The sequence below is a fragment of the Elephas maximus genome, chromosome 3 (assembly GCF_024166365.1).
Source record: "Elephas maximus indicus isolate mEleMax1 chromosome 3, mEleMax1 primary haplotype, whole genome shotgun sequence".
In the NCBI taxonomy this organism is placed as follows: domain Eukaryota; kingdom Metazoa; phylum Chordata; class Mammalia; order Proboscidea; family Elephantidae; genus Elephas; species Elephas maximus.
The window spans coordinates 80,913,312-80,930,027 of NC_064821.1; the positions used below are offsets into that span (position 1 = coordinate 80,913,312).

General features: G+C 40.4%; 1 protein-coding gene across 4 annotated transcripts in view; it reads left to right on the forward strand.

Annotated features, from left to right (window-relative positions):
* The window catches only part of MACF1 (microtubule actin crosslinking factor 1), a 378,842-nt gene that overhangs the window by 175,487 nt on the left and 186,639 nt on the right, over window positions 1-16,716 (forward strand). The window contains exon 1 of one of the 4 annotated variants that reach the window (XM_049878832.1): window positions 10,227-11,410. The exons of 2 other annotated variants lie outside the window; for them this stretch is intronic. In XM_049878832.1, coding sequence (XP_049734789.1) covers window positions 10,388-11,410 — 1,023 coding nt within the window. In that variant the 5' untranslated portion in view covers window positions 10,227-10,387. Of the gene's footprint in view, window positions 1-10,226; window positions 11,411-16,716 lie in introns of those variants that run through there. One more of the 4 variants, XM_049878831.1, reaches the window with a different exon arrangement.

Consider the following 16,716-nt stretch of genomic DNA (forward strand, 5'->3'; position numbering starts at 1 on the left):
CTCCCCACTCCTGTGCTACTGAACCGAAGACAAATGGAAGCCAAAACCTGACCAGCTCACCCAGTCACCCCCACAAGACCAGTAAACAGAGACTCAAGCTCCCACACCTATCCACCATCCTGCTTGCCCAGAGACAGGTAGGGAGTGCTCCAGCATGATCAGTCCAATGACTAGAGTACCATACCAGCCATGTCTGCCAGGAATCATCAGAGCAGAACAAGAAAACAGGACCCAACAAATATTTATACAATTAAAAAGTACAATAACCTCTTAATGCCCCGGTGACAACAGCCATTAGCAAACCACCTAAAGAAGCAGGGCAAGATGGCCTGAGCAAGTGATCGACATAAAGAACCATAAAACCTCCCTGAGGAAGAGAAGATAATGGAGCTTCCTGTAAGGAATTCAAAAGACTTATGTATATGGTCCTCAAAGGAATCAAGGAAAACACAGGCAAAACTATGGGAAACATAGACAACACCAAGGAAAGCACAGACAAAATGCTAGAAGAATTCAGAAAAACAGTACAAAAACAAAATGACAAAATGGACAATTGGAAACCATATAAAAACAGCAACTAGAAATGCAGACACTTCACAATAAAATTTCAGAAATAGACAACTTAGTGGAAAATTGTCAGAGTAGAATCGCAACAATGGAAGACAGGATCAGCAAAATAGAAGACACATCCACTGGCACTAATCTGTTTGAGGAACAATTAAAAAAAAAAAAAGAATGAAGAAAGCCTAAGAGTTTTGTGGGACACCATCATGAGAAATAACTTACACATGATCAGAATCCCAGAAGAGGAGGAGTCAACAGAAAGCACAGAGAATTGTTGAAGATTTGCTGACAGAAAACTTCCCTAATATCATGAAAGATGAGAAGATAACCATCCAAGAAGCACAAGGAACCCCATACAGGATAGATCCCAAAAGAAGAATGCTGATACATATCATAATCAAACTTTCCAAAACCGAGGACAAAGAAGGAACCCTGAAACCAGTTCGGGAAAAGCGAAAGACCACCTATGGAGAAGCATCGCTAAGACTAAACTCTGATTACTCGGCAGAAACCATGCAGGCAAGAAGGCAATGGGATGATGTATATAAACCTTGAAAGAAAAAAACCCTGCCAAACCAAGAATTATATACCCAGCAAAATTATCCCTCAAATACAATGGTGAAATTGGGACATTTCCAGATAAACAGAAATTAAGGGAATTGGTAAAAACCAGACCAAACTTTACAAGAAATGTTAAAGGGAGTCCTTTGGATAGAGAACCAACAACATCAGACAACAACTTGGGATTAGGACACAGGACAGATCAACCAGATACCAACCCAGATAAAGACTTGCCAACAATAAAACAAAGCTAAAAGACTGAAAACAGGGAATCAGAGGTGTCAGTATATAAATGATGATAATGTTAAAATTAAAAAGGAATAAACGATGTAGTTATACAACTTTCATATGGTAAGGAAGGCAAGGCAATATCAAGAAATAAAAGACTGGTTTAAATTTAGGAAGATAAAGGTAAATTTCAAGGTAACCACAAAGAAAGTTAACAAACCTACCCATCAAAATAAAAAAGAAAAACATGAAGACTCAGTAAACACAAAATCAACAATAATTAAAGAAACGAAAATTCTCAAGCAAAAAGAACTCAGCACAGAAAATTAAATAGAACAAAGAAACTGTCAACACCACAAAAAAAAAGTCCAACAAAACGACAGCAGTAAACTCATACCTATCTATAATCACGCTGAATGTAAATGGCTTAAATGCACCAGTAAAGAAATAAAGAGTGGCGGGATGGATTAAAAAAATACAACCAATCAATATGCTGTCTACAAAAGACACACCTTAGATAAAGACATAAACTAAAACTCAAAAGATAGAAGAAATATATCAAACAAACAATAACCAAAAAAAGAGGAGGAAGGACAATATTAATCTCTGATAAAATAGACTTTAAAGCAAAACCCACCATAAGAGATAAGGAAGCACATTATATAATGATTAAAGGGTTAGTCCACCAAGAGGACATAACTATAATAAATATATACAAACTCAATGACAGAGCTCCAAAATATATAAATCAAACTCTAATAGCACTGGAAAGAGAAATAGATACTTCCACAATAAGACAAGGGGACTTTAACACACCATTCTCAGTGAAGGGCAGAACAACTAGAAAGGAACTCAACAAAGACATAGAAGATCTAAATACCACAATTAACCAACTCGACCTTATAGACATGTACAGAACACTTCACCCAACAGCAGTGAAGTACACATTCTTCTTCAGTGCTCATGGATCATTCTCCAGAATAGATCACACTTTAGGCCACAAAGCAAGTCTCAACAAATTCAAAAACATTGAAATAATACAAAGCATCTTCTCTGATCACAATGCTCTAAAAGTAGAAATCAATAACAGGAAGAGCAAGGAAAAAAAATCTAATCCATGGAAGCTAAATAACAGCCTGCTTAAAAACTACTGGTTAGTAGAAGAAATCAAAGATAGAATTAAAAAATTCCTAGAATCAAGTGAGAATGAAAACAACATACCAAAACCTTTGGGACACAGCAAAAGCAGTGCTCAGAGGTCAATTTATAGCAATAAAAGCACAAATCAAAAAAGAAGAAAGGGCAAAAATCAAAACATTAACCATACAATTCGAACAATTAGAAAGAGAGCAGCAAAAGAAGCCCACAGTTGCTAGAAGAAATGAAATAATAAAAATTAGAGCAGAAAAAATGAAACGGAGAACAGGAAAACAATAGTCAACAAGACTAAAAGCTGGTTCTTTGAAAGAATCAATAAAATCGACAAACCACTGGCCAGACTGACAAAAGAAAAATAGAGGAAGATGCAAATAACCCAAATAAGAAATGAGATGGGTGACATAACAGCAGAACCAACTGAAATAAAAAGGATCATAACGAAATACTACGAAAAGTTGTACTGCAATAAACTTGAAAAACTAGAGGAAATGGACAAATTTCCAGAAACACACTACCTACCTACCTACACTACCTACCTAAACTAACTAAATGAGATTTAAAAAAAATTTGAATAGACCCGTAACAAAAGAAGAAATGGAAGGGATCAAAAAAACAAAAACAAAAAAGATAAAAAGCTACAGCCCAGATGACTTCAGTGGAGAATTCCACCAAACTTTCAGAGAAGAGTTGACACCAATTCTACTCACACTATTCCAAAACATAGAAAAGGAAGTAATACTCCCGAATTCATTCTATGAAGCCAGCACAACCCTGATACAGGCAAAGACAACACTCAAAAAGAAAACTACAGACTAATATCCCTCATGAATACTGACACAAAAATTCTCAAGAAAGTCCTAGTCAATAGAATTCAAAAGCACATCAAAGAGTAATAACAACATGACCAAGTAGGATTTATACCTGGCATGCAAGGATGGTTCAGCATTAGAAAATCAATCAGTATAATCCACTACATAAATAAAACAAAGGAAAAGAATCAGACAATTATCTCAATCATTGCAGAAAAGGCATTCCATAAAGTCCTACAGCCATTCCTGATAAAAACTCTGAGCAAAATAGAAATAGAAAGGAAATTCCTCAACACAGTAAAGAATTTATACAAAACCAACAGCCAATATTATCCTCAGTGGAGAGAGCCTCAAAGCATTTTCCTTGAGAACTGGAACCAGACAAGGATGCCCTTTATCACCACTCTTATTCAACATTGTATTGGAAGTCCTAGCAAGAGCAATAAGGCAAGAAAAGGAAATAAAGGGCACCTGTATTGGTTTTTATATTGGTAAGGAAGAAGTAAAACTATCCATTTTTGCAGATGATATGATCCTATATGTAGAAAATCCCAAAGTTTCCACAAGAAAGCTACTGAAGTTATAGAAGGATTCAGCAAAGTGGCGGGATACAAGATCAGCGTACAAAAATCAGTCGGATTCTCCTACATCAACAAAGAGGACTTTGGAAAGGAATTCAGGGAAATCTGTACCATTTACAACAGCCCCCCAAATTAGAAAATACTTAGGAATAAATCTAACCAGGTACGTAAAAGACTTATACAAAACATTACTGTAAGAAACCAAAAGAGATCTGCATAAATGGAAAAACATACCATGCTCTTGGATAGGAGGACTTAATGGTGTGAAAATGGTCTGTACTACCCAAAGTAATATATAGATATATTGCAATCCCAATCCAAATTCCAGCAGCATTCTTCAACAAGATGGAAAAACTAATCACTAGCTTGATATGGAAGGGAAAGAGGCTCCAATTAAGTAAGGCGTTATTCAAGAAAAAGAATAATGTAGAAGGCCTTATTATGATACGTTATCTCAGAACCTACTGTGCAGCCATGGTAGTCAAAACAGCCTGGTACTGCTATACAACAATGGACACATAGACTGATGGAACAGAATTGAGAACCCAGACATAAATCCATCCATCTACAGACAGCTGATCTTCAACAATGGACCAAGGTCTATTAAATGGGGAAGAGATTGTCTCTTCAACAAATCATGCTGGCAAAACTGGATATCTATCTGTAGAAAAATGAAACAGGACCGGTACCTCACAGTATGCACAAAAACTAATGCAAAATGGATCAAAGACCTAAATATAAAATCTAATACTGTAAAGATCATGAAGGAAAAAATAGGGACAATGCTAAGGGCCCTAATATATATATATGGCATAAATAGAATACCAAACATAACTAAAAATGCACATACAGCAGAAGATGAATTAGATAAATGGGACCTCCTAAAAATTAAACATGCTTAACTGAAGACTTCTCCCATAGAGTAAAAAGAGAACTTACAGACTGGGGAAAAAATTTTAGCTACAACATATCTGACAAGGGGCTAATCTCTAAAATTTACAGAAAACTTCAACACCTCAACAACAAAAAAAGACAAGTAAATTAAAAAACGGGCAAAGAATATGAACAGACACTTCTCCAAAGAAGGCATTAATGCTGCTAACAAACTTATGAAGAAATGCTTAAAATCATTAGCCATTAAAAAGATGCAAATCAAAACTACAATAAGTATCATTTCACCCCAACATTACTAGCACTAATTAAAAAAACAGAAAATAACAAATGTTGGCAAGGTTATGGGGAAACTGGAAGTCTTATACACTGCTGGTGGTAATGTAAAATGGTACATGCACTATGGAAAATGGTATGGCGCTTCTTTAAAAAGCTAGAAATAGAAATACCATAAAATCCAGCAATCCCACTCCTAGGTATATACCTTAAAGAACTAAGAGCCATGACACAAATAGACATACGCACACTCATGTTCATCACAGCATTATTCACAATAGCAAAAACGTGGAAACAACTGAAGTGCCCATCAGCAGATGAATGGATTAAACTCTAGTACGTACACATGATGGAATACTATGCAACTATAAAGAATAATGACAAATCCGTGAAACATCTCACAACATGGATAAATTTGGAGGATATAATGCTGAGTGAAGTAAGTCAATCACAAAAGGACAAATATTGTATGAGACCTCTATTATAAAGTAACAACGAAAGGTTTATACACAGAAGAAAAAAAATAACATTGTTTGATGGTTACCAGGGATGGGAGGGTGAGGGAATAGATAGTAAACACGTGTTAATATTTGTGAAGGGAGATAGACAATAGATATGTGGTAACTTTGGTAAAGGGTAAGACAGTATATGAGAAGAAGAAAAAAATATTTGTGAAGGGAAAGGCAATACACAATATGGGAGAAATCAGCACAGCATGACCAAGGCAAGAGAGGAACGCAGGAATAAAGAATAACTGTAGTAACTACTGGAAACCCTGGTGGCGTAGTGGTTAAGTGCTGCGGCTGCTAACCAGAGGGTCGGCTGTTCGAATCCTCCAGGCGCTCCTTGGAAACTCTATGGGGCAGTTCTACTGTGTTGTATAGGGTCACTATGAGTCGGAATCGACTCGACGGCGCGAGGATTGGTTTGGTTTTTTTATAGTAGCTACTACAGCATAGACAATCCTGCGGCAATAGTATTAACAAACAATAATTTAGGAATGGATACATAGGTAGAAGATATGCCAGGAGGTGTGGGAGGGTGTAAGAAAGCACAAGCACCAGGTTGTGTGGTGGATATTTCTATATGTGACTGGAGGTTCTCCTCATGTATTAATATAGACAATAGAGCACACAAGTGGCACAGTCAGGGAGAGCTCTTAGACTTAACCAAACACTTCAAGGGACGAAGTTCCTAGGATCAAAGGCAAAGGACCATAGACTGGGGGGAAATCTATGTCAATTGGCACAATGTAGTTCATAAAGACAGTGTTCCACATCCTACTTTGATAACGTCTGGGGTCTTAAAAGATTGCAAGCGGCAAACTGAGATACAACTATTGGTCTCTTCCAGTCCATAGCAAAGGAGAGTGGAAAAAAAAAAACAGACTCAAGGGAGCAATTAGTCCAAAGGACTGATGGACCGCATGAACCACAGCCCACCTGACCCTGGGACCAGAAGAACTAGATGGTGTCCAGCTTCTATTACTGACCGCTCTTGACTGGGATCACAACAGAGGGTCCTGGACAGCGTGGGAGGAAAAAAGTAGAACAAAAAATTAAATTCACAAAGAGGACTAGACTTACTGGACTTGAAAGAGAATGGAGGAACCCCTGAAACTATGGCAGTAAGACACCCTTCTGACCTGGAACTGAAGCTGTTTCTGGAAATCACCCTCCAGCCAAACAATAGACAAGCCCATAAAATAAACACTAACACTCAGAGAGGGACGTGCTTCTTAGAACAATCAATTATATGAGATCAAAAGGGCAATATTTGCCCCTAAGCAAAGATGAGAAGGCAGGAAGGGGAACCCAGGGTGGAAATGGGGAGAGTGCTGACACATTGTGGGAAATGAAGCCAAGGCCATGAAACATTTTATGTATAAACTATCCAATGGAAATCTGATTTGCTCTGTAAACTTTTATCTAATGCACACACACGCACGCACCAACACACACAAAACCTCTTAGAGTTAAACAGAAGCTCATGTTCTGGTTTTGCCGCTTTCCAGTGGTGTTACCTTGGGCAGATTAATCTGCTTTATTGAACAGAGGTTTCTTCATTTAAAAAAAAAAAAAAAAAAAAATTTTTTTTTTTTTTCAGGGAATTCAGATAAAGGGGTGATCTTCACTGAGTAGACTTAGGGTGTACATTTTTGTGTACTCTATGGCACTTAGCACTTGGCATATATAGATGAAGCACCATTTATGTTTGTGGAATAAATGAATGAACTCTTTGAGCTTGGAATTTTGGCTGTCTCTGTATAGTTTGAATCTACCAGCCACTCCTTGGAAAACCTGTGGGGTAGTTCTCCTCTGTCCTATAGAGTTGCTAAGATACTAACGGGGTTTTTTTTTTGGTATAGGTGGGAGACCTATGGACAGTAAACAGTTAACTAGAAAAAGCCAAAGGAGAAGCTGTGAAGAGTAGGGAGACCTTAAAAGTCTGTTTCCTCAGAAGGCAGCAGAAGTGTTAAGAGCTCAGGCTAGATGAGAAAAAGGTCCAGATGAAAGTCATTGTGATCAGAGTTAACTTAGTAAAATAGTGGAAGCAGTCCCTAAGAAGGAAAAACAAGCACCCAAACTTTGGACCTTGGAGTAAATATACTCTCCTTAGGGTTTTGGGTTGGTTTAGGGCCTAGTCAAGAAAAAGTATATCACGGCCCTTGGAGGGTGGGTCTCATACCTTTTAGCTCCAGGTTGCCTGTAATAAATAGGAAGAAAAGGGATTTACTGTAGACTAGGCACTGAGCCAAGTACTTTATAGACATTATCTTATTAATCCTCTCACCAGATCTTTTGAGTATTAGTATCCAGAAGTTAGTTAAGTTACTTAGCTAATAGTTAACAGAGCTGGGATGTGAACCTAGGTCCACCTTCCGGAAATCTCTGCTCCTTTCCAAGACCAGATTTCCTCTGGAGCAGAAGGAAACGAAGGCCTGATTTGCCCGATGTATACGGAAGTTTAAAAGAGAAAAGGCTCACAGAAGTAAATATGCAGGGTTCCGTCAGGCTTTTCAAAGAAACCCCCACAGCAGTAGCAATCATATTAAGCAGCTGTCTCTCTTGCCCCTGAGTAGACCAATTTCAGGAATTTGGTTTGCTTGTATTTCATGAGTAAAAACAGTGGGTCAAGGCCAGCCCTTAGGGTGTACAACTTAAAAATGCCATGGTTCCAGTTCTTTCTGTTGGAGGAGTGAAGGCCCAGTGTCTGTCTGCCTAGAGAACTTCACATTGCGGTGTCAGATTTTTTTGCTTTTAAAATGATTTCCTGAAGTCTGATTGAATTTCTCTCCTGTCCCCTCTCTTCTTGTTTTTACTGTGGTTTATAATGGCCATAAGATGGTGCTGCAACTTTGCAGTCAGCTTTAAAAAAAGACTTAGGAGAGAAACACTTATTGCAGTTAGGCAGATGGGGCATCAGTGGTAGGGTCGCACAATAGGCTGTGTAGGAGCTGTCACTTTGGGGCTTCTTTTTACTTTCCCTTTAAAAAAAAATTTTTTTTTTTTTAATGTGGTGAAATATGTATAACAAAGCACCATTTCAACCACCATACTTTCCTTTTGTGGAGGGAATTTTTAGGTCTCCAATAAGGTGGGTAGGACTGGTGCAAGACTTCAGGGCTTACATAGAGTCAGGCAGGCTACTTCTCCATCTGTTGCACGACCTTTTGGTATAGAATAAATAAACAGATGCAACAGGGAAGAAACATGTAACATGCTTTCTTCATTGCCTTTCAGAGCCCTTTGGGTTGGTGTTATCTCATCTGTCAGATACGTTACTAAACTGGGGCGGGATGACTTCTGAATCGACTTTTTGAATTTGTAATTCAGACTTCCTGCCCTACTATAGTTTGAGTAAAGCACCTGGGCCTCATTTTGGCAGCTTCCGCTTACTTCCAAACGGCAGCAGTCTCTGAGTCCCAGGTCCAGGCAAGACTAGTTGCCAACTCAGAACAGTGGGAGATCTTCCTGTTTTCTCAGCTAAGAGTGGATTTACGCCTTAGTGCAGCTGGAAGGCAGCACAACATAGTGATTAAAAGTCTTAGAGTTAAACAGAAGTTCACGTCCTGGCTCTGCCGTGTGCTTGCTATCTGTGTTACCTTGGGCAAATGAATCAGTGTTCTTAAACTGAGCAGCTTCTTCATCTGTAAAATGTGAAATAATACTTTTGGCCTCATATGGTTACTGGGGGAATTAAATGAGATAATCCATACAAGTAGTTTAGCACAGTGTTTGGCATGTAAAATGTGCCAGAAAACGTTAGTAGCAGCAGCAGTAATTGCTGGTGAGCATTGTGTCAACTATCGTTCAGTGGAGATCTGCTTCTCTCATGGATTTGGACGTGCTGTTTTGTTGTTTGTTTTGCTAAGCCTCCATTTACTATACTCAAAACTGATTTCTGGGTTTTTCCTCTGTGTGTCATTGGCCAGCAGAATTAATAGAGCTTTTTTTTTTTTTTTTCCCAAAGGGAAATACATACTTACAGGAGGTTCAATCTCTTTAAAACCTGTGTTCTTTTTCTTAACTGTGAGGAGTAGAATCTGGTCTTTTTCCAGGTTTATAATTTGCTTAAAGTAATTTTATTGTAGTATGATCTAAAAAAATTGAGAACATGTATATCTTGCTTGATATTTTCTTTTGGACATCTTCCTGCAACAATCGAAATCTATTTCATTTATAGTTTGGGGCCATAAATGTAGCTTCCCAGCCCTGGCTCTTCTTGGCCCCTTCCCTTCCCTTGCTGGTACTAGCCTAGCTGGTTTGCTTTTTCTCTCTTTGATATTGTTCTCCTCCTCCTTCATTCTCGTTCGTTACCTTTTCCCATGGCCTCTCTTCGTTTCCCCTCCCTTTTCCATTTACTCTCACATTCCCGCCCTCCCTCCTAACCCTCCCTGATTCCTCCCCTCCCCTGGTTTCTAGCTCCTTTTTGCTTTCTGTTTGTGTTACTGAGGGCAGTGCTCCAATTACCTCATATTTGGAGAGAGGAAGCTGCAGCCAATCCGGTTTCTGTCTGCTTTTAGGTCAAGTGATTTCTGAACTGCAGTGAGATGCTTTGAATTTGTCTTCTTGCAGCTCTGAGCCTGTAAGATGGCTGTCTGAATCGGCAGCGGCTAGAAGAGACAGAAAGAGGTGGGGAGGGAGGGAGAAAGAATTGGAGGGATTGCCGCCGGCATAGTGCATGTTTTTATGTGGCTCTAATCCGATGAATAGCGGCAGTGGTGGAGTGGGAATCCGATGAAGCCAAGGTTGGGGTTTCTCTGGGATCACAGGACTGGTTTAGCCGCGTTTTTGCTGAGATTAAGAGCTGAAAGACATGGGAAATTCACTAGGCTGTGTTAAGGAGCCGAAAGAGTCAATAGCTATTCCTGAGAAGGCTCCCATATCTCCTAAGAAAAGGGTTCGGTTCAAAAGGAAGTGGAGGGGGAAGAAAACCTCCACTCCAGAGGCATCTCATGAGGAAGAACCTTTGGAAGGGACTGGAGCCACTGAAGAGACTGAAACCTTAAAGAAGTTAACAGTGAGTCTCGGAAAGGAGGAAGGAGTGGGAGGGGTAGAGCATCCCCCCCCAGACGTTTTACTACCTGGGGACTCTGCCCCCAACTCAGGGGTGGGGGACCACGGAATGATCGTGCAGGTGAAGGAGAGATTCCAGGGGGAGATCCAGACTGCTCACCTTTTGTTAAAGAATGAGTCATCAGTTGCTGGAGGGGTCTGGGATTCCCTGGAAGAGGGGATGACTGTTGTTGCTCACCTGCTCGATAACCCAGCAGAAAGGAACTGTGAGAAGTCAGTGAGCCAACTGGTGGAATTTCCAAGGACAGCATCCTGCAGCAGCAGGGCTGTGCTGCTGCCTTTGCAAGGAGAGACTGCAGTGGAGAAAGCAAGGACTCGGCTTGGATTTCGGAGCAGCACTTTGCCCAGGACAGACTACCCCACCGACAGAGGAAATCAAGACCAACTTTCAGAGGGCAGGAGTGTGGGGGGAGGATCCAGGGGTATTTCAAGTACCCCTCAGACAGGTTCCTGGATTGCAGGTTGTTCTGTTTCCTCATCACTACTGGACCAGTCGGGAGGCCAAAGACGTGCAGAGCCTGCCCATGTGGGTCAGGTGCCCTCCCAGGGTCCCAGGCTGCCTACTTCTCAGAGTGATTTATCCATCAGTGGCATGACTGTGAGCATTTTGCCCTCCTCTTCTGGCTATGGCAGTGATGGGCCACACTTACAGGGGATTCAGCCTAAGGATGTAGAACCTGAAAAGAGCTCCACATCTTTCTCAGAAGAGGATGGCACTCTTTCTTTGGAGGCAAGCCACACCCCATCATGGGGTCTGGAGGAGGTAGGTGGGCATGTTCACGGGATAATCAAACAGCTGATTGGAGTCCTGGCCTTCAAACTTATTAAAATGTGGTGTGGTGAGCAGTGAAGATTTTTGGTGCTTCTTCCCAAACTCATCCCTATGTCAGGTACTATGAGTTAGTGACTGCTCTGTTGGGGCAAGCAGAGTCTATTTCAGATCTGTCCCTTGATGCTTGAAACGAAGCTTTGTTGTCCCTGGGGAAGTTCTGATTCTGAGTAACCAAGTGGCATAATTGCTCGAGCTATCTGGTGGGGTTATCTCTCAAGGTGCAGTGTTAGATAGTACTTACTCTCAGGTCTGTTTACCAGCTTCCCTGCAACAAGAAGATGTGATGTAGCACAAAGGATGATGGGGAGGCCTAACTGAATCTCTGAAATGAGTGTGGAAGGGCTGAGGGATGTTGAAGCGCTGGGAGTGAGGCAGCTGTCTTCAGTGCTTCTCCGCTGGAGGGTGGTGTTCTTACTAGCGATGATGAATCCCACTCCTGCAGGGGGACTTCTAATGACAGCTCTCATTCAGTACTTGTATAGGTGGAGAGTGCTTATCCTTCTTTGGTTTTCTCAGTGTTCCATCATTAAAGGAGAGGGGCACAGAGTTATCTGGAGTCAGGGAGATTAGGGCAGTTGGTAAGGTTCCAGGTTTTTTTTTTTTAAAGTTTGTTTTGTAGTTGGACTTTTTGAGGGCTTTAACATGTTTTTGTTCATGAAATTGTGATTATATATAGATACACATACCTGAGTGTGTATATATATATGTGTATGTGTTTATATATATGTATATGTGGTGGTGATGAGTTTTGTGAATCATTTTAAGGGTCCAGAGCAAGTGAGAATTCAAAAGATGAGGAGGTGGACTCAGCAGGACCCTGGGTAGAACAGGGCCTGGCATGTAGGTGTGTGATTGAAGTTAGAATTCACCGATGGGTGAAGAACTTCTGTTGGCATGTCAGCCTCGGCGGCAGAAGAAATAAAAACTTTAGGATATCGGAGCTGCAAGGGGTGGAAGACAAAGTAGGGCAGACACTGCTTCCCTAGGCTGGTACAATACAGCTGATACCACACAGCTTCCCTGATATGCAGAGCAGGGATGTGGCCAGCCTACTGGTGCGAGGCTTATCATCGATAGCATGAGGCCAGGGATAGACACAAATTTTAAGATGACCTGTGCTTAAAATCTCCTCTTTCGGGAGGAATTTCCCCCATGGATAGGCCCATCCTAGTGCCCTCTGTTATTACAGAGTTTGGAGATTGCCTGCAGCTGGAGAGGAGAGTGGCCCTTAGAAAATATCTGCTGTGTGGTTGGGCAAGAAGCTGCTTGGGCTTTTCCACATAAAAATGTGTGTGTGCGTATGTTATGGTAGGAAGAAAGCAGTGGGGCTCCTGGGGTGTACAGGTATTTGGATATCACTGGATACGAGAGGATGTCAAAGTTACTGCACTGCATTAAAGTGGACCTTGTGGAGACATCAGATTATTATAGGATAAGTGCTCATAATTGGACATGAGATTTTCAGAAAGTTTGGAGTGTGAACTTCAGGAACTTCTGGTAGAAATCAGTTCTAGGTAACGGATCATGGGTGACAATGGCACTTTTAGTATGGGCTGGATCTCCACACTGGGAATGGAAGGTTCTGCATAACTCTGTAAAGAGTCTCAAAAAAAAAAAAAAAAAAGATTGGTAGGAGAAACCTTTGGATCATGATCTGAAGTTTGACGGTATTGAGGGCGGTGTGAGACTGTTGCTTTTCAGTATGTGACTCAGATTGACCTGTGACATTTCTGGGAAACCAACCTTTATATCCTATCCCTTTTCCCCGTCAGCGCAGACACAGCCAGACTACTCAGTTGTAGCCAAGGCTGAAAAACTAAGTGATTGACGATTAGACAAGTTTCTAGGCTCTGTGTCCATTGTGTGATGTAGGGACCACAGACTGACCATCCCATATGACAGATAAGTAATGTATCAAGGTATGTGGAGATCCTTTCAGATTGAAAGTCTTTGAGGCCAAGGTGCCTGGAACCCTCATTAGTCTCTTCAGGAAGCTGCTCCTTCACTAGCAAGCTACTCGCAAGGCCTTGAGGACAGAAGGGACAGAAAGACAGGACAATGTGTTTTGACACTGTGGCCTTGTGTGAAATGCGAGTTGAGAATCAAGACTAGAGCATGTGATAAGAGCAGGGGCGTCTGTGACTGTGGGAGCACTGGGAGGACACGGGTCAGAAGGGGAGCAGCTGCTGCTAATCACACACTAAAGAGGCACATGAGACCCTCCTGAGAGGAGACAGCTTAGAGCCCAATATAGTTGATTTTTGTTTTGTTTTGTTTTTAATATGTCAGAGCAGTAACCCTCCTCAGAAAATAACTCAAGAGCTCCAGAGTGATGTCTGCCCTTGACATAACTCAGGCCCCCTTGATCTCTACTGTTAGTGAATCCAGGGAATGTTGGTGGGAGTGGACCCGGCTATGGCTAGACATAAACTTTGCAGAGGGTTTTGCTTCTTTTCAGGATAGACAGAAAAAGGCACTGATTCTGAGTCTTGCTGAGTGTGGGGCTTAGATGATAGAAGATAAATGGTCTGCTTTTCTATTCATCTGGTATGGTTATTTCTCTTGTCAGGAAATAGTTAACAAAGAAGCAGGGTGATGGGCCAGCTTACAAAAAATGGTTTTCAGAATAATAAGTAGACTAGGATTTGGAACCAGATGGCAACAGGTTAATAGCGATTGTACTTTGATGTCAGACAGAGGCCTTCTCTGGCCCATCCCTTCTCTTAGGAGGACTCCCCAGTCCCAGCTGCCATCAATATCCATTTATTCAAACAAGGAAAATTGTTGAAATCCTTTTCTCCTCTCTGTCTTGGCTCCCAACTCAAATCTCTTGCCCACTCTTTTAGTGGTTCCTGTTCAGTGAAGAATTTGACTCTATGCCAGTGATCTTGCCACAAACGCTTAGAGTCCCTGCAATTTCGGGTGAACAGATAACATTGGGGGCTAGAAACGATAAGAAAAAGATCAGTTGGCATGTTATTTTCTGGGCTCAGCCTTTTCAGTTTCAATATTCACTACTTGACTTTACCATTTCTCATCTTTAATTATAGGGAGAGTTGTTTTACTAATATTGGCTTTGTATTGCAAGAAGGAAGGAAAATTAACTAGATGATGCTATAAGAGAAATGTAGCAAGTTAAAGTTACAGTTAGAGCTTTGTTTCAAGAGATTTTTTTTTTCAAAAAATTTTACTGAATTAAAAATTGAATTGGTAAAGAATCATTACTTTTTTTTAGGTGTAATAGTTGTATATTTATGTTAAAAAAAGAGTTATCTTTTATAGATACATACTGAAATATTTATGGAGGAAATGGTATGTGTGGGATTTGCTTCTAATAACAGGGGAGGGATAAACCCACTGACCCACTGCTGTCGAATCAATTCCAACTCATAGCGACCCTATAGGACAGAGTAGAACTGTCTCATAGGGTTTCCAAGGCTATAAATCTTACAGAAGCAGACTGCCACATCTTTCTCTCAAAGAGCTGCTGGTGAGTTCGAACCACTTACCTTTTGGTTAGCAGCTGAGCACTTCAACCACTACATCATCAGGGCTCCTTAGGGGAGGAATAAAGTCAGTGGAATATAGATGAAACAGGACTGGCTGTGAGTTGATAGGAGTTCCTGGGTAATGCAAACTGTTAATATGCTCAGCAGTTAACTGAAAGGTTGGGGGTTTGAGACACTGAGAGGTGCTTCAGAAGAAACGCCTGGAGATGTACTTCCAAAAAATTAGCCACTGAAAACCCTATGGAGCACAGTTTTACTCTGACACACATGGGGTTGCCATGAGTTGGAATCAACTTGGCAGCATCTGGTTATGAGTTGATAATGGCTGAAACTGGGTGATGAGTACATAGGGGTTCTTCATACCATTCTGTCTACTATGTATGTATTTGAAATTTTCCATTTCAAATGGAAAATTAAGAATAATGATAAAATTATTATATAATGCATATACTGACAAAGGATTAATAATCAGAATATATGAAGGGTATATAGGTGAAGTGATTAAGAATATGGAGCCAGATTGGCTGGGCTTGAATCCCAGCTCTACTGTTTACTAGCTCTATACCATGGGGCATGTTACTTAACTTCTCTGTGCCACAATTTTCTCATTTGTAAATTTACGATAAGAATTGTATATACTTTGTAGGCTTGTTGTGAGAATTACGAGTTAATACAAGTGAAGCACAATAAATATTAGTTATTAGTATTATTTTAGGGGGCACTTGTGGCACAGTGGTTAAGCACTTGGTTGCTAATCAAAAGGTCTAACCCACCAGCTGCCCTGTGGGAGAAAGATGTGGTAGTTGGCTTCCCTAAAGATTACAGCCTTGGAAACCCTATGGGGCAGCTCTTCTCTGTCCTATAGGGTCGGTATGAGTTTGAATCATCTAGACAAGCAATGAGTTTTCTTTTTTTAAAATATTATTTCAAGAATCCCTATAAATAAACAAGAAAAAGATAAGTAATGGAAAAATAACGGAAAGCCCAGAAATAAGCAGTTCACCAAAAGGGAAACCGAAAAGCCCAATACACATGAGAAGACTCTTTCTCACTACTAATCAGGGAAATAAAAATAAAAATGACAATAAGATACCATTTTATACCCATCAGATTGGGTATAAAATACCAAATGTAGATGACGATACAGAGTGATAGGAAAACCTCTTCATACCCTGTTGGTGGAAATATAAATCTGTACTGTTACTTGGAGAATAGTTGGCCAGTATATAATAGAATTGAAAAATGCTCATATTCTATAATCTAGGATTTCTATTCTAGTTATATTCCCTAGGGAGATGTCCAAGACTGAACTGAATACTGTTAGGAGCATCCCCTGAAATTTACCCAACCCTGATGTTGGTAATAAACATTTGTTTTACCTCCTTATAGTTCTGTTCAAACGACTGCCTCTTGGTCTATGTACAGGTTCTGTATAAGCACAATTAGGTGTTCTGGAATTCCTCTGTTCCATGTTATCTGCAATTGTTATGATCCGCAATGCCTTTGCATAGTTAGTAAAACACAGGTGTAAACAGAATTCTGGTATTCTCTGCTTTCAGCCAGGATTCATCTGACATCAGCAACGATATACCTCGTTCCATGTCCTCTTCTGAATCCGGCTTGAATTTCTGGTAATTCCCTGTTCAGTGTACTGCTGCAACCACTTTTGAATTATCTTCAGCAAAATTTTACTTGCATGTGGTATTAATATCGCTCAATAATTTCCAC